Raw genomic sequence first — 17,922 nt, 5'->3', positions numbered from 1 at the left:
AAAACCTGATCTTCATAAAAGGAAGCGCTGTTGCAGAGCCCCCTTTGTTGGCCATCCGACTGCTTTTGCTGTCGTTCTGCCCTGTGCGCATGTGCAGGAATCAGCCCTAACAGCAGAGCCGTCTGCTGACAGTACAGGGAGACCGGCACATGGCGGGAAGGTGCAGGTTTTACTGAATAGAGCACTGAACCATTTTCTTATGAAGGATAGTATGTACTTGGGGGGAGAAAGTCCAATTTCTAGTTAGTTCCAGATGATTCACCACGCAGAAAGCGTCTTCTCTCACTAGTGTTTGGGTCTTAGTAAATAAAGGGAGTGTTCTGTGTTGAATCCTGGCTTGACAAGAAGGAGGTAGTAATTGATCAGGAATTCTGTTTTTTTCAATGAAAGCAGTTGCTTAGAATGAGATGACTGTACATCAGGATACCTTTTCGTAGGACCATTTTTATCATCTTACCCACGGACTTAGTCTTTGCTGTCAGACTTTACTCATAGGGATTTATTAACAGCAATGGTTGGTTTTTAAAAAAGGGAAAAGATAGACATTTAGTTGAAGTACAGTTGGCAGATTTTGACCATTCAGGGGTGGTTTCTCTACGGAGTATCATTTAGAGGCTAACAAATGCTTTTTATGACTTTGTCTGGTACAGGAATGGCAGCCCTGCGTAGGTTCCTCTTCATTTATTCCCTCTCTGCAGCCTCCCCAGCACTCTCTCTCTTTTCTTTTCCTTTCAAATTCGGTTCCCATCAGTCAGGTATCTGAAGAGCAGGCTGGGTCCTGTCCCCAGTATGGGGGGATGCCAGTCCAGCCACATTCTTCTATTCCTCTCTGCCCCAGGAGAGGACAGTCACCCTGACTATCTTGGGAGGGAGTGGGGTCCAAGCCCAGACTGCAGTTGGCTCATTCACCTGTTTACTCGGGGCCCAGGTTGGGCTCTAGTTCCTCATTTTCTTCACAGCTTCTGCCTCCCGTGGGCTAGGATTTCTCTGTTTCAGGGGCTCAGCACTGGGCGCTGTGCAGTGATGCTCCCAGCACCCTTCTTGGGAGCTTTGGACTCCTTGGGTGCAGGTGGTCCCAAGTTGTCAAGTCCCATCATGCCACGGCCCTTAGCGCCACAGGGTGATCTTTATGGGACGTACATCCTAGAGCCTGATTCCATGAGGCCTGGGACCCTGCAAGCAGGAGGAGTTGGGAGGTCCCTGAGAGGTCAGAGCCTGAGCTTTGAACCCAGACGCTATGGAGTTAAAATCTGAAGGACACAGAGATCACAAGAAAGACACCGAGAGAGTCTGGAGACACTGAGTCAGAGGTGAAGGAATCCAATATTGCAAGAGGAGAATGTGCTTGGGAGGGTAAGAAGTTTGGCTGCCTTCTGAGTAAAAGTGGCATTCTGTTTGTTAGCCAAAAATACATCAGATCTTGAACATGACTGAGGTCAGAGAGCTGTTGCTATACCAGGAATCAGAGAATTACGGAGTTGGAAGGGTCCTCAGAGAAGTGTCTCTGGCAAGCCCCCTCATTTTACAGATTCAGGAACGAGGCCCGTAAAGTTCATCGTGTTCTCTTAATGTTTTGTATAATTTCTGCTGTGCCTTCAGTGATGGCATCTTCTTCCTTCCGAACCCAAAGAGGTTGAGGGGCTTCCTCTTGCCCACTCTGGAGGGAGCTCTTGGGGCCCCTCTTGCCTGCCTCACCCGGTGACTTTGGTCCCAGAGTGGTGGGCACAGCAGGGGAATTGGCCTCTGCTGAACTTTTCTCTCCATGCCCGCCTCCTTGCCCCATCTCTACCCGCCCTGCAGGAATTTGGAGCCCTCCCCATGGGGGTGTGAAGCCACTGGAATGTGACACTCTGACCCCTGGCAGTTGAGTGTCCTGGATGGACCTGGCCTGGGAAACAGGAAGGACTCAGGGGAGGGGGGAAGAGTGCCCCATGGCCTTGGGGTGGGACGGAAGGAAAGGAAGTGCTGGGCAGTGTGACCTTCCCAAGTAGGCCCAGCTGACTTCCACAGCACAGGAGACCAGGCAGGCAGGGACACTGGGCTGGCAAACTGAATAGGTGGGTTTCCCCAGGCCAGGCCCATGGGTGGGGGCCTCTGGGAGTGCTGGGCCCCAGGGGGTGAGCTCCCAGAGCAATTGGGGTGAGGAGAGGATTTGAGGGGAAGAAGGGAGGAGCAGACCAGAAGGCAGAGGAAACTTGTGGGAGATGATGAAGGTGAAGGAGGTGGATGGAAAGAAGCAATGTACGTTTCTCACCTTAGAAACCAAGTATGTCAGAAGGTGGGCAAGACCTTCCTAAGGAAACTTCCACCCCGTTCTGAGACCCTGGTGCTTTCTGTGTGTGTGTGTGTGTGTGTGTGTGTGTGTGTGTGTTTTGAGGAAGATTAGCCCTGAGCTAACTGCTGCCAATCCTCCTCTTTTTGCTGAGAAAGACTGGTGCTGAACTAACATCGGTGCCCATTTTCCTCTACTTTCTATGTGGGACACCAGCCACAGCATGGCGTACCAGGTGGTGCCATGTCTGCACCTGGGATCCAAACCGGCGAACCCCGGGCCACCAAAGTGGAACGTGCGCACTTAACTGCTGTACCACTGGGTCGGCCCCCCCGGTGCTTTTTAACATGCTCACTTTTGGCAAGACAGAATCGTAGCAAGCCAGGGTTAGTGAAGGGGGTGGCTGCACATGATGGACCCCCCCCTTACCACCCTCAGATCAGTTACCTCCCTTGAAATGATTTTCAAAAACCTGAGGCCCGGCCGCAGCGTGATGATGTGTCCCCCAGCTCCTTGCCTTCCTCTGGGATAAGGGAACCCTGCTTCCTCCCAGTTGAAGCCTGTTGCAGAACCAGGATGCAGAGCAAGGACTTGGAACCGCCTCCTGCAAGCCCTTGTGAAACCATGAGCAGATGATGCTGTTGCCAAACTGCACGTGAGGTTTGCCAGAATGGCAAGCGAGCTTTTCTTCGTTGGGGATGTTTAAAATTAAATTCCACGCTCGTGGGAAAGGAATAGAAACTATAGGTGACACAGTGTTTCTGAAACACCTGTTAAGGAGGCGAGAACTAACTGCCACCGTACCTGAAGGGATCAGCCTTCCTTTGTGACTGCAGTCTGTGTGCCGAGTCAGTTGCCTCTTCCTGTGCCCAGGGTGTCTTGGACCATAATTAGTGTTCCGTGGTCATGCCCCATCCTGTCTGAAGTGAAGGTGCTCATCTCCCTTCCTCCTTTCTCACGTGATGTTGTTCAGAGCCCTGGGAACAGTGGCCCTGATGCTGAGTAGGAATGTCTTGGTCATTAGACTCATTCATTGGGCCTGCACAACAGGGTCTGTGGCACCCCTTTCTCCACCCAACTGATACCGAAAGCCACCAGGAGAGGCCCAGTGGGATGCTGCAGGCAGGGCAGCAGGTAAGCAGGCCAGGTCTCACTCCTCAAGGTGTGCATCTTACGGTCTGCCCTGAGAACCTACCGATCTTCTCTACGTTTGGGTGTTTAAAGAGCTGAATTATTAAAGAACACGTTAAGTGCTTATATGTGACTTTAAAGCTACGTATCTGTATGCATGCTAATCCTTTGAAAATTGGTGATCTTTATTGTTAGCTAAATAGGAAATGGATTTCATCAGAGCCTCTTTTGGGAATTGACTACATTTGGTCCTTTTATATCCTAAAAATGATTAGCTCTTGAAATGTGTATTGAACCTAAGAGGGAATAATATTTAACCTTTCAGGTAGGAGTTAAGGTTGGTGTAGTTCCACAAATTGTGAGTTTCATTATTTGAACAATTTTCTGATGACTTCTTTTACACTCTAAAGACTAACTTTAAATAGAATAACACTACAGGAGTACGATCTTGAAAAATCCGCCTACCTAACTGCATATGGGAGTACATATTGCTGTAGCATGTGGAAAAAGGACTGGGTACTCACATGGGTTGTATTTATGTTTCCTTTTGGAAGCAAATCAGTTATTCTCTGTATGTGTATGTTTCTGCATGCATGTGTTTTAACTTGAAATGTAGAAATATATAAAATTTTTCTATAACTTTGACACTATATATCTTTTTCTTTTTGGTGAGGAAGATTAGCCCTGAGCTAACATCTGCTGCCAATCCTCCTCTTTTTGCTGAGGAAGACTGGCCCTGAGCTAACATCTGTGCCCATCTTCCTCTATTTTATATGTAGGATGTCTGCCACAGCATGGCTTGACAAACAGTGCCTAGGTCCGTACCCAGGATCCAAACGTCCAAACCCTGGGCTGCCGAAGTGGAGCGTGTGAACTTAACCACTACACCACCAGGCCAGCCCCATACGCTATATTTTAAAATACCTGAAAGGTGCCTGCTTCCTAAGTCCCTGCTAGGCATGAATTACTATAAAGTTTATTTTTCTGCATCTCAAACATTCCAGAAAAGTAATAAATATAAATGCATAAGTATTGAAGAACTTAAGCAAACCTGAATCTTACATATGTGCAGAATATCTTTAAAGCTGCTGCTTTTTTTTTCTTGAGTGTTAACTCGGAGAGTGGTCACCTACTCCAGTTTACCATTCATTTTCTCCAGTCAGCGGACTAAGGCCTGCTGTGCACCATCTCAGCGTGGAGTGCCTGTAGAAATGAGGGAGGCACCGTTTCTGCCCCCAAGAAGCTCAGAATCCAGTTGCAAACAAGCAGCTGCAATGCCCTGGGATAAGTGAAGTGTTGCGATAAGTGAAGTGTTGCGGGTAGGAGAAAATCAAGCAAACCTTGATTTTCTTGAGAAACATTTCGGGTGGGCACAGGAAGATAGTAGCAGATTTCTAGGTGAACAGGGAAGGAAGGATTGTGCTTCCACAGAGGAAGTGGAATCAGCAAAGGCCCATCGAAGTGAAAATGCAATGTAGACTGACTGAGTACATATTTATGGAGGACCTACTGTGCGCTAAGCCTTGTTCCAGGGGCAGAAGATACAGCTGTGAACAAGACAGACAAAAATCCCTACCAACCTGGGGCTTTCTGGTAGAGAGAGACAAGATGAGCGAAATTAGTAGATAAACCATGTACCACGCCAAGAGGAGATAAGTGCTGTGCAGAAAAATAAAGCAGAGAAAAGCCGCAGGGCTGCACAGTGGTATTTGTTTGCGGTTTTAAATAGAGTGGTTGTGGAAAGCTTGCCGAGAAGTTGTGTTTCATCTGGGACCTCAAGGAGCACAGGCGTGTGAACTGGGCCCATGCCTGGGGGAGGGCACTCGTGGAGGGGACACGAGTGCGAAGGCCCGGAGGCTTCAGTGGCCTGGGAAGGGAAGAGGTGCTGGCTGTGCAGTGAGAAGTAACGGGGAGGTCAGCTGGGGCCAGGCACAGGCCTCATTTGTCAGTGTGAGGGGTCGGACTTGATCCTACAGGCAGACGGGCGCCATTAACGATTTTTGGATACTCTTAACTGTTAGCTTTGTCATCACTGAGACCCTCAAATTGAGTACCACATGACTCACAGCTTGGTGTCTGTTGGAGTAGAGGTTTGATTACTACGCAAAGGAAACTTGTTTTGTGAGAAATATGCAAACGTATTTTTCAAACATGGTTTTAAGATTTCTTAATCTTTCTGTGGTCTTATTATATTTACTTGTATGATTTATTTTACACGAATCTTAGAGGTTAAATCATTGCTGTGTAAGCCGTAGTCCTCCCATGATATTAATATTCATTTCTTGACATACCCTAAGACGAGACTCCTGCTTTTTATTGTCCCCTAATCTACATTTGCTTCTAGGTAGAGAGTTCTAGAGTGAATTTGAATTTCAAGGACTTGATACCTTTAAACATGAGACAGACCCTGTGTTGCATCAGGTTTCTCTGTTTTTTTTTTGGTGAAGAAGGTTGTCCCTGAGCTAACATCTGTGCCCATCTTCTTCTATTTTGTATGTGGGATACCGCCACAGCATGGCGTAATGAGCCATGTGTACTTCTGTGCCCAGGATCTGGACCCGTGAATCCCAGGATGCCGAAGTGGCACCACCAGACCGGCCCCATGAGGTTTCTTAATAGGCCACAGCTGTCTCTCATTCTCATTTCCAGTTTATAGCACTTCCCACATAAATATTTGGTAGCAATGTGGATTTTAATGACGTTTTTGGGAAAAAAGATCTGGACATATACTTCAAACTTTCACTGATGATGAAGCTGGGTAACAGTAGGAAATTGTCAACCGTGCACACAAAAAAAGTGTTCATTGAATATTGTTGGCAAATTGTGCTTTGTCGCCAGGACCAGAGAGCAGGAGATTCATGGAGGGTGTAGAAAATAAGTAAGATCAAACATAGAGATAAACGTGCTTCACAGAAGAATTTAAAGGTTGGGGTTTTTAGGCATGATATTTCTGGATGATATTTCTTTGTAGAACAGTACTGGAGTTAGTGGAAAGATCAGTTAGAAATACAGTTATTAGAATTAAACTTGATCACTCTTTCGGTTCTTATCGTCTTCCACTTGGTTTACTTTGAAGAATGCAGATAAATTGTTAAGGTAAACTTCCCAGCAGTGGCTCAAGCTGATGTGTAAAACCATTCCTTCCAATCGATTGCCACCTGATTTCACAAAATTATTATCCTGAAAGGTTCCGTAATGCTGCTTACAGATCCTTACACCTTTTAAAAATCTTTATTTGCCCCTCAGGAGTTGCTGTATATGAAGGCATTGTTGCCTTAACAAAGAAGCCCTTGTTTCCTGGATGGTGGAATAGTTGGGGTCATGTTTATATTGTTGAATTTTCAGTTCTGATGTTTCCAAAGGTGCTTTTGCAACTCCGTTTGTCTTGGATCAGAAGGTGTCATAGAGAGGCCTCTGCCTGCCCCATGGTAATGACCATCAGCAGAAGGTCTCTAGGCTATACTCTCTCTAGATGGGCTTCTCCAGAGATGGGAAAAATAGCAGTGTTCCTTCCCTTTTTCCTGATGCTCAGCTTCTCTGGACTCACTTGAACTGGAAATATCGCCCAACCCTTTGACGACCTCGCTTCCCTGTTTCTTCATTCCTCCTGTTGCCCGCTTGATGATGGTCAGTGTGGAATTCAGACCTAGGTTGCTTAGCTTCTCTCCTCAGCTAAATGTGCTAATCTGTGGAAAATGCCTAGTATGGTCTCTGTGCATAAAAATGTGGCTCAGTGAATGTTAGCTGTTCTCAGAAGATTCATCTCGGGGGCAGGGGAGGGGGTGAAATGCGCTTCATTATCTGTGCTAACTGTTCAGCTAGTATAATGAAAAATTTATGTCCTTCAAAGTGCTTGTTTTCAAAACACCGTCTTCGTTTTATTCTTGTTTGTTTGACATTCTGGTCACATTTCTTCTTTTCAGTGTAGTGGTTCACACTGTTGGATGAGTGCAATCGAGAAGAAAGGCATTCCCGTATCTAGTCTGCTGTTTTTGTTGTTGGTCATTTGACTAACAGATTTTAGGTTAGAGAATACATTAATATTTATCAAATGGTACTGTGCATTATTCATATCCACAAGTACCTTTCTGGCAAGAAGCATTAAGTTGTGTCATATTATCTAATTATGGTCATGATAGATGAAAGTGGTAGAAAGGGAGATAATAGAGTTTATTATTTAAGTTATTATTTATTTATCTAACATCGTTGAGGAATATGTTCACTCATTTGACATGTCATAAATATTTATTGATGTGTGGAAGTGTTGGTTAATACACTGTTGAGGTTAAGAGAAAACTTGAGTTAGTATTAATATTTTACAGGTAGGAAGACTGAGATCCAAAGATGTTTCTCAGTTATTTCTAAACAATTGACTTTCTTCTCCTACCACCAAACTCACTTTCCAGAAGAAGTTTGGCACTTAGGGGGCCGGCCCGGTGGCACAGTGGTTAAGTGCGTACATTCTGCTTCTCGGCGACCCAGGGTTCGCTGGTTCGGATCCTGGGTGCAGACATGGCACTGCTTGGCACGCCATGCTGTGGTAGGCATCCCACATATAAAATAGAGGAAGATGGGCACAGATGTTAGCTCAGGGCCAGGCTTTCTCAGCAAAAAGAGGAGGACTGGCAGTAGTTAGCTCAGGGCTAATCTTCCACAAAAAAAAAAGTTTGGCACTTGAAAATTCAGTTACTTTGCTTACATTCAAGTCCTCTTGTCCTCTAACCTCCTGTTCCTGTTCATTCCTTCTGTAGATACTTATTTTTCTAAGCCCTCTGCTAACCCAGTGATGAAAAAGAAGAGTAAAACTAGATCCGTAGCTTTAAAGAACTCACTTTCTGGTGGAGGAAATTAGATGAGCAATTTCATTATACTGCCATAAATGAAAGAAATTTAATAGATACACAATAGAAGTCCTACAGAGGGGATAATACTGAATTCCCTATAGCGTGGATGAAACCTGGAGAAAGTATTAAAGACTGAGTAGGAGTTTTCAAAGCAGGTACAGAGAAGTTTTCTAGGCAGAGAGAACAGCTTGTGCAAAGCCATGGAGTCATGAAGGAGGCTGGGTCATTTAGGCAGCACATAGTCATTAAGTACTGCTAGAGTAAGGGGGAAGAGTGGAGGAGATGAGGTTGAAGAGGTGGATTGGGATCAAATCAAAACAGGCTTTGTGTTCCATGCCAAAGACTTGAATGGCCAGATGTTGGACTTTATTTTGTAGACCATTGCTTCCCAACTCCATATCCTTAAGAAGTGAGATAGGGCTGTTCTTATAATGCCGCTCGCTGGATGCTCCGTACACTGAAGGTACCTCTGTAGGAGAATAGGACACTGGGAGCCAGGTACCTAAGGGATGGCTAATCCCCTGGCTTAATTCAAGGATGGCTTTTAGAGTATCTAGTGGAAGAGAAGAAATGTGAAACAAGCACTTCTCCAAGGTAATTTTTCCTTCAAGACGTATTAATTTGTAAGCAGTGGTACAGTTGGTAACTGAAAACTGATGTTCTTTGAAGCTGGCTAAACATGGAGTGCATGTTTTAATGGACATTCAAGCTCAGAGAAGACTGTGATGCTTAATGTGACACATACCTGAGACAGAAGGCCAATCAAACACTGCACAAACGTGGGCCAGGGGAGAAGGCCTGAGAAGTTTCTTAAAAAATATTGGGATCCAATCTCAAAGCAGAGGAAATGTAAGGGAGTTGAGTTCTACACCATAGGCACAGTCACGCTAATTGTAGCTAGGGAAAAATTTACATGAGCAATCAAATACCTGTCTTGGTTATTTTTAAAAATTCAGAAATGTAACTATTTAATATCTGACTTTGAGTAACTTCCTGGTAAAACCATTAAAGAGAAACTGATTGAAAAAAATACTTCTTTGTAAAATTACCTGGATGAGTTAACATGCTGAATGAGACTGTTAATCATAAGCCATTTATCAGATGTCTTAATGAGCTTTTTGAAGAACCAGTTTTTTATGTTGCTTTTACCTCTGTTGCATTGATTGTGTCCATCAATTTTGATGTGTGGTATTTCTGTTCTTCATTTTTAAGTACTTGGCTGACTTTCCATAATCCTCTCCCATTTGAAATAAAACCTTTATATAGAAATTTCTGAAGATATACAGAAGTAGAGACAGTTGTATAATGACACAGTGCTTCAACAGTTATCAATTCATGGCCAATCCTGTTTTAATAAATTGAGACCTCAGCTCGTGAATCCTTGAGGATGGGAGGTGCTAGAATTGTTATGTTACAAGCACCATTGGCTTGCCTGACAGCGCACAGTGACCGTTTTCCAAACCTCAAACAGGTCTGATGATGGGAAACTATTTTAAATTTAAATTATGACCGCCCTGAGCGTATGATTCTCTCATGCTGTTCCCAGTAAATTGTTGTCATTGTACATTATCAACAAAGATGCCGGAATAAGGAAACAGGAGGATAAAGTCTAAAGGGACCTCACAAATTATCCATTACACCTCCATTTTAGTAATGAAGAAATTGGAGCCTAGAGGGCCAAATGTCTTGTTCAGGGTCACTCTGTGAACTAATGACAGAGCTAAGGTGGTGGTCTCCTGTGACACTGATCCTCTTCTGGGCTGTTTTTCTATATCTACTTTAAGGTGGATGGTTCCTGATTTAGGCAGAATTATAAAATAGGAGAGTTGGGTTCTGTAATCCCAGTCTCCTTATCTTTTCTTCTTGTTTCATGAATTCCTTTCTTTTGGAGAGACTGCTTTTTTTTTTTTTTTTAAGATTGGCACCTGAGCTAACAACTGTTGCCAATCTTTTTTTTTTCCTGCTTTATCTCCCCAAATCCTCCCGGTACATAGTTGCATATCTTAGTTGTAGGTCCTTCTAGTTGTAGCATGTGGGAGGCCGCCTCAACGTGGCCTGATGAGCAGTGCCATGTCCACGCCCAGGATCCGAACTGGCGAAACCTGGGCCGCCGCAGCAGAGCTCGAACTTAACCACTCAGCCACAGGGCCGGCCCCTATGCTTGTCTTTTCTTATGCTGCTCTCTGTTCCCCACCAGCTTCCTGCTATCAAAAAGGAAATTATCCTTCCCTTACTTAACCTTTTCCTGTTTCAGGATTCCTAGAAACATTTTATTCACATACTTGGTATGATTTTGGTTAGAATGATGGAAAATTGTACTGTAAACTCCTCTTTCCTAGTATTTTGAATCCTTAGCACCTTGCTCAGTTTTTGATGTATAATAGATAGCAACATCTGTTTGAGGAATGAATGATTAAAAGAAAGGATGAATGAATGAATGAGTTTACATTCTATAGTTCATCTCTGGTTCTCTGTTAGTCGTGTTGCTAAGGAGTCTAACAAATTACAGCAGTGGAACATTTGCTTATCATTAATAAATATTTTACTGTAAGTTGATTTAGTAAATTGCATCAGTGCTGTTTGTTTTTCAAAGAATTCCTCACTTGAACGTAATATGAATCAGTGGTCATGTTTGTTATATATTTAGAGGTTTGCATCAGTTTAAGAGTTAGTCTTCAAAAAATTATTTATGTGCATATTTTAATATTTCCATTGTTTTGAATTCAGGCTTTGTCCATTTTGGTGTATAGTTACATATGCCTATCATAGCTTCACTTTGTGGAAATGCCTGTAAAACAAATTTTTGCAACATGAATCATTTCTACTGATAACTATAATTTTGTCCTTCCTGCTTTGCACTGATTACAGCGCAAGGAAGAGAGGGAGAGGGAAGCACCAGCTTTTGGACCATCCGCCTTAAGCTCAAAGCAGAGAGAATGAAAGCTCACTGCATTAGTTTCCTCCTTGAGCAAAACTGAATGCCTGATAACAGCCAGCCGGGAGCTGGGGGAGTTAAAGCAGCAATTTTACATTGCACTGGAGTTTCTAGGCTGGCATGGAAAGAGATGCCAGTATTAGCTATTTGCATCTTACTGTAGCCACAGGGATATGTGAACAGCTGGAGAATTAATTTGATATATATTCCCAGAAGCCTCTCTTCTGCCAACAGAATTCCATTACCGTGAGCCTCTGAGTGTGTACTGTGAATTTGTTTCTTGCTTTTTAATATCTGCTATAGCATATTTCTGGTAAGTGGATTGCCACATAACAGGGTGCAGCTATATCTTGCTTCAGAGTAAACTCCACTAACCTACGCTGGTACAAGGTAGAAAAGCTCTGACTGTACAACTGCCTTTGGCCTTCAGGAAGTCAGATTTCAGATGAACACACAGTGCTTTGTCCAGTAAGTGCAGTCACACCTGAAACGTTTTATTCCATGTTAGTGGAATTTCAGACCCCGACAAGCAGATGGAAGGATATTTTGAAGGGCACAGAGGACCCGTCAGGCCAGGGTTGCCATGACCTGTTTCTAGAGCTCTGGGGCATGGGAGACATGTATCCCCCAGAGCAGCTGCTTCCCAGATCTGGAGCTGGGTGTGTCTCTGTGCATCTTCTGAGACGCCTCTTCCTTCGCATCCTTTTTCTCCATGCCCCCTTTCCTAGTCTCAGGATCGAAACTCCTTTCTAACTAGCCTTGGCATTTAAAATCTTTTATAGCAAAATGTGGAAGGAAGGAATTTCAGCCATCAACAAGAATATCGGAAGATCCTTTATGGAGCAGGAAGACCAAGTCCAGGATAAGACTGCATGTGGCTATTGGAAGTGCAGGTGTTTTTGCTTTGGTACCACATGTGCGCTTTTAAAACAAAACACGCATTTGCAGAATCATTCATTATACTAAAACTAAGGGTTTTATTTAAGAATACATTTGCAGAGGTATCTTTATTGTCTTGAACTTTCAGGCTAGGAGGTTACGTCTTGTCACGTGGAGAGGACCAGGAAAAAAACTAGTTGATATAAAGAATTAAAAGGCAGTACTCCTGTTTTTAACTCCTTTTTCCCCCTCAACCTCAACCAGTCCAAGGAGAAACTAGGAACTGTGTCAGAGAATCAGAACCTTGATCCTTGTGCTGTATATGTGGATTTACTTAGGAAAAGAGAGATTTAAAAACATTGAATTTGCCAAGTGCTGTCAGCAACACCGTTGGGCTCAGATTTGATTTCTGCAATCAAAACCTACTAAGTTTTTGCTTTCAATCCCTGTTGGTTGGCTGTTAAATTATTTTAAAGTATAATGTTCTGTAATAGAAGAACATAAAAGCATTTGTCTCAGAAGCATGTTGTACTCCATCCTATAAAACAGTGGTTGCTAAGGGAACTGTTTGCCAAGAGGAAAAACAAAGTCTTGATTAGGATGGGGGCATAGAATTGAAAGAGTTTCCTCTCAGAAAGGAAACGAAAAGCATATAAGACGTTTTTGGCTTCCGAGTCAGGTGCTTCCTGACTGGACGTGGTGGCTGTGACGTGTCCTGGGGGGCGGTCAGGCTTACCTGTACATCTTCTGGCACAGCTGCTGCTGCCTGGAGGCTTCTGCTGAGAGTGAAGCAGAAAACAGTAAGGAGCCAGGGAGAGCAGGTTGCCTTTTAATTCTGATCCCACACTCAGGGAAAATGGGCTTCCTGGGGGAGGCAGAGAAAAGCATCTGGCAGTGAAAACAGTTTGGCTCTGAGGTGGACTCCTGGAAGGACTGTCGATGCCAGCCAGGTGATAAGAAGTTGAAGTCTTAGAGCTGAACTGGGAAAGAGACTAGTGATAGATGATTCCTAGTGAAAGGGAAAGGTGCCAAAACACATCCAAGCATTTCTTTAAAATGTGTGCTTCGTTAATGCTTTACTAATAAGCTTTTTAAATAAGATTTTTGTTGTGGAAACATTTTCTTTATATTGAAGCATGATTTTCTTTGTGATTATGTATACACACACACACACACACACACACACACACACACAACTTTTTTAAATAAGACTTTCTGGTACAAAAAAAAAAAAAAGGGAAAAAAGCATTGACCATCCCAGCAACATGAAAATCTATCTATCCATCCAGTTATTGAACACTATACTAAGTCCTGGGATTAAAGGGGTTCAAAATTGGATAAGACCTGGATCCAGCCTGTGAGGACTCTTTGCCTAGTGGGGAAGTTTGATTTATGTTGAACTATTACCATAGGGGACAAGAGGTCTGTGCAGGTGTTTATGGGAGCATGGAGGTTGGAGCAGCTCATAGCTGGAAAAGACTTCTCAAAGAGGTAACATTTGAACTGGGTCTTGAAGGATGAGTAGGAGTTATCAGGGAAAGAAGAGAAGGAAGTGTTGTAGGTGGATGATACTCCACGAGCAAACACATGGAAGCAATGATTTAGGGTTTGTAGTGAGTATCTCAATGTGCTTAGAGCATTAGGATGTCGGAGGGATTGGTGAAAGATGAGTCTGTAGGTATATGTACAAGCCATACCATAAAGAATCTTATATTCTACAATAGGAAGTTTGGACTTTTTCTTGGTGGCAAGAGAGAATCACTGAGCAGATTTGTTTTTTGAGGAAGATGATTCTGATGACAGTGTGGGGAATGGGGTAGTGAAGGGACAAGACACAGTGGCAGGGAGACATATTAGAAGATATTGCCATAGTTCAGGAGAGTGAGGTCTTCAGGGAGTTCCCGTTAATGGAGGGAAGGGATGTTTATTTTGGAAAAAATTGTGCAGTAGAATCCACTCAATTTGGTGATACAATAACTGCACATATTTACAAAAATAGTAATAAAAATTTCTTCTCAGCATATGATGGGAAAGAGGAGAAATATATTTTTTTCTGTGGTTCAAATGTTACTTGAATTTCTTACATGTTTTTAAGTTTCTAGGGTTGAACTATCTTTGAATTACGAATTTGAATATACAGTTAGAAAAACTCCTTCATGGCAAGTTTCACAGTACAAGATTAGGCCAGTGGTCCTGTCAGTATGTCAACAATTAAATAGAGATAAGAAATCATTGAGATGCACCGTTTTGTTATATATAATAGCTGAAGACTAAATTGTCACCTAGTTTTCTGTATTGAATTGTTTCAATATATTTCTTTCTGGTTTTCCTGTCAGAGTAATTTAGTACTTTTGCTGTTGTCTTGAAGGTAGGAATGTACCTTTGTGTGTGTACATGTTATATACATGTTATTTCTAAGGACCAGATGCAGGCTGAATAGGAAAACAAATTTTGAAACAGATAAATTTTGTTTTTGTGTAAACTTCTAAAATCGTTTTGCTAAGAGCTGAGGCTTTGATCCAATCACTGAGCCTGATCTCCTGAAATCAGCACACAGGAGGTTTTCTATTCTCCCTCTTCAGAGAATCAATCGCCCTGAAGCTCTTTATGTTGTAAATGATGTCCTTCTAAAGACCCGCCCACCCCCCCCCCCACAAGAAAATTATTTATTTTAGTGAAGGAGATCAGTCTTTTGCCTAACTTAGGCAGTAAGTCGGTGACGTCACGAGATGTAAAAGTTGGCCCTATAAAAACCATAGCCATCTGTTTGCACTGTCTTCTATGAAAACACATACTTAAGATGGCTTTATACCTGCCTTAGTTTGAGCACCAGGTTTGAGGTATCTTAAATTCAAGTGCTTTAAAAAATTCTCTCCAGATATGGTTATCAGAAACATGTTTACTATTTAACAGTACCCAGTTAAGGTGCGATAAAAGATTTATTAAAGATAATGTTAAGAGGGGGAAAAACCCATATAATATCTCAGAGATTCATAGAGAAATAGTCTGGCTTCCTATAAGAGGTGTTTCAGCTATGAGGAATATTATTAAGAATTGAGCTTGCCTGCAGTTCTGTCACGTTTGTTTCATTTGCCTGAGCTGCATCCCATGAAAGATGGTTTTAAGATCTACTTTATTTCTTACAGTCTACTCCATTTGGTGTCCAGAACACTGCTTTGGTCTCAGCTTCAAAATTCGACTAACTCAGCCTCTCATCTCACTAGGCTGGAACCCTTAGTTTTGCTGTCGTCTCTGGCTTGGGTTGTGGGCAGTGATAGACGTTAGCATCTGTACTGAAATGTATTGGAGGGGATCTCCACCATTGTATTCCATTCTTGAGTCTCTTGGTGCTGTCTGACTTCTTATGTTTATTAACTGCCTTAATGCATTAAGTCGCAGAGCTGTTTCAAACCTGAAACTAGTCTCTACCAGATGGAGTAAAACATTGTGGGGTTTTGGGGAATAATTTTATAGATTGACAAATGTGACTTCTGTAATTCTATTGAATGTGGGAAAATCCAGGAATCTTTGTTTAAAATTAAGAAGTTTAAAGGCATCTCAGCTGTTTTTGTAATAACATATAAGAGAAGTAGTGGTGTAGTGGTTGTTGATCACTAATGTTTGTGTATATAGCTATTTAATGTCTATGTGTCTGGCTGCATTCCAGTCTTCTCACTTATTAGGAGGTTGGGTTTCATTCATTTGTAAAATTGCAGCCAGACTGCCTTTTGTAAATTGAGGTGTCAAAATTGGACGTTAATCTTGACATCCTTGCACATTTTTGCCTTCAAACAGACCTTTGAATGAAGCTAACAAGCCAACATGATGTGATTGTTAATTGTTTTACAGATGAGAACTGGGATGATGACCAGCTGCTTGGTTTTGAACCATGCAATGAAAACCTTGTCTCTGGCTGCAATATAATCAATGGGAAATGTGAATGTGACACCATTCGAACTTGCAACAATCCCTTTGAGTTTCCAAGGAAGGATATGTGCCTTTCAGCTTTGAAGAGGATTGAAGGTAAGTACTGATTTTTGCAATTGTAAGCCTTAGTATCGTGTAACTCTGAGCAGTGATAGTATTTGAGCTTGAAAGGGCAGAGACAAGCTTACAGACATTGGTAGCTTTTGTAATCCCAAACAAGATGCATAAAGTTGACCAGATGCTGATGTGATGGTGTGTGTGCACATGCACATGTGTGTTTCTTGGAAGCCATGGAGTGGTCCTGCTGTGGTGGTTTGTGCCAGCTTGCCTAGGTCACCTCTGCATAATGGATGATTTCACAAGTGGTGTGCTTGAGATCAGCATCTGTTGTCACCAGGTCCATTCCGCTTGATTTACCATAGGATGGTACTCCATGAAGAGAGTGCTAATTAGAAATCAACTCCTCTGGCAAGCAAGTGCATCTCTTTAGAAGAGATGGGAGAATTGTGCAGTGAGGATTGAAGGCTTAGGTTGGTTTGGGGGCAAAATCACATAGCTGTGGATGGATTATTGGGCATTTCACCCACGGAATAAAATCAGGAATTACATTAAAATAAGAAAATTATATTAATGTGGCCTGTAACTTTGTACATTCATGCATAAAACCTAGACACAAGATTGAGGACTTGAAAATATGATTCATAACTATAGTAATCACAAGGGGCATACCCAGAGCTTGATGCCGTGGCTTGCAACCAGAATTAACACAGGGTAAGGCCTGGGCTTGGGTCTTAGCCCTGACCCTGGCCAGCATTGAACTCTCTCTTAGCTCCAAGTTCCTTTTGGGGGAGAAAGAGGACTGAACGAAACATTAAATACACCTTTATTGCTAAAATGATGCCGTTCTCAGATGGAGAGGTTGGTAATATAGTTTGGTGTACCTAAGAGTTCCAAAATCAAGCTTATAAGGGCAGTAGTGCAGGACTGAAGTTTTTGACTTGTAATAAGTTTCCAAGTGATATTAAACGGTAGTAAAGAATAGGAAATTTGTGGTAGCTCTAAAATCCTATTTCTCTTCGTATTTACCAATTCTCTGAATCATTAAGAGAGAATATAGTAGAAAATAATAGAAATAAAATTGTAGAACTGCAAAGGGCCTTAGATAACATTTAGTTTAGTCCTTGAATTTGAAAATTGGAAAACTGAGCTCCACACACTCCATCAGTAAGAAGCCTGGGACTGACCATGTATTCTTTCAACTACATCATGGCATTAGTCAACACAGTCAGTTACCTAACTCGTTTTTGTTGTCTTGTGGCTCTTTGCTCACCCCTGTGCCTACCCCATTGCCCACCAACAAAGAGTATTTTGCCAGTTTCAATGTATAAACTCTCAGGGATATAGATGAAGTGATCAAATGTCGATTTAAATAATTAATTTAGTTATTTATACATATTTAGAGTCACATTATAGAAAATAATACAGCACTTTAGATGATTACTTTTTGTCGTTCTTATATTTCACAAAACTGTCTTATTCAAGTGTTTAAATGCATCACTGTGACTGTCTCTGCTTGGGCTGCCTTCCAGGTCATTTAACCTCATTTGCGAGCACACCCTCTTCACTACCATCTAAATTGTTTGATGCAGCAGATTTTGAATCTAAGTTTCATCACAAGAAGTTTTGTTCCAAAACATTCTATCTTTTCACATAAAACTAGGACAGTTGCATTTTAATTAGTTAGGTGGATATTTATGATCTTTACACTTCGGAGATTAACTGCATTGATTTTTAAAGTGATTCCAAAAGGGCTGTTATGAGATCCAACACTTCCAGTTTTTGAGATCATTCTGTTAGGAATAATTATTATAGCTGATTAAATTTCTTTACCTTTTTTTTTTAGTTGATTTTGTCAGATGGGCTCTATATAATCC

General features: G+C 42.3%; 1 protein-coding gene across 1 annotated transcript in view; it reads left to right on the top strand.

The window, feature by feature from the left end:
- The window catches only part of CRIM1 (cysteine rich transmembrane BMP regulator 1), a 188,354-nt gene that overhangs the window by 23,643 nt on the left and 146,789 nt on the right, over positions 1-17,922 (top strand). Inside the window, exon 2 of the mRNA XM_046662888.1 lies at positions 15,911-16,084. Within this exon, the coding sequence (XP_046518844.1) occupies positions 15,911-16,084 (174 nt within the window). The remainder of the gene's footprint in view (positions 1-15,910; positions 16,085-17,922) is intronic.

The sequence above is a fragment of the Equus quagga genome, chromosome 5, assembly GCF_021613505.1.
Source record: "Equus quagga isolate Etosha38 chromosome 5, UCLA_HA_Equagga_1.0, whole genome shotgun sequence".
In the NCBI taxonomy this organism is placed as follows: domain Eukaryota; kingdom Metazoa; phylum Chordata; class Mammalia; order Perissodactyla; family Equidae; genus Equus; species Equus quagga.
The sequence above is the reverse complement of the archived record's forward strand: the minus strand, read 5'-3'. Positions and strand labels throughout refer to the sequence as shown.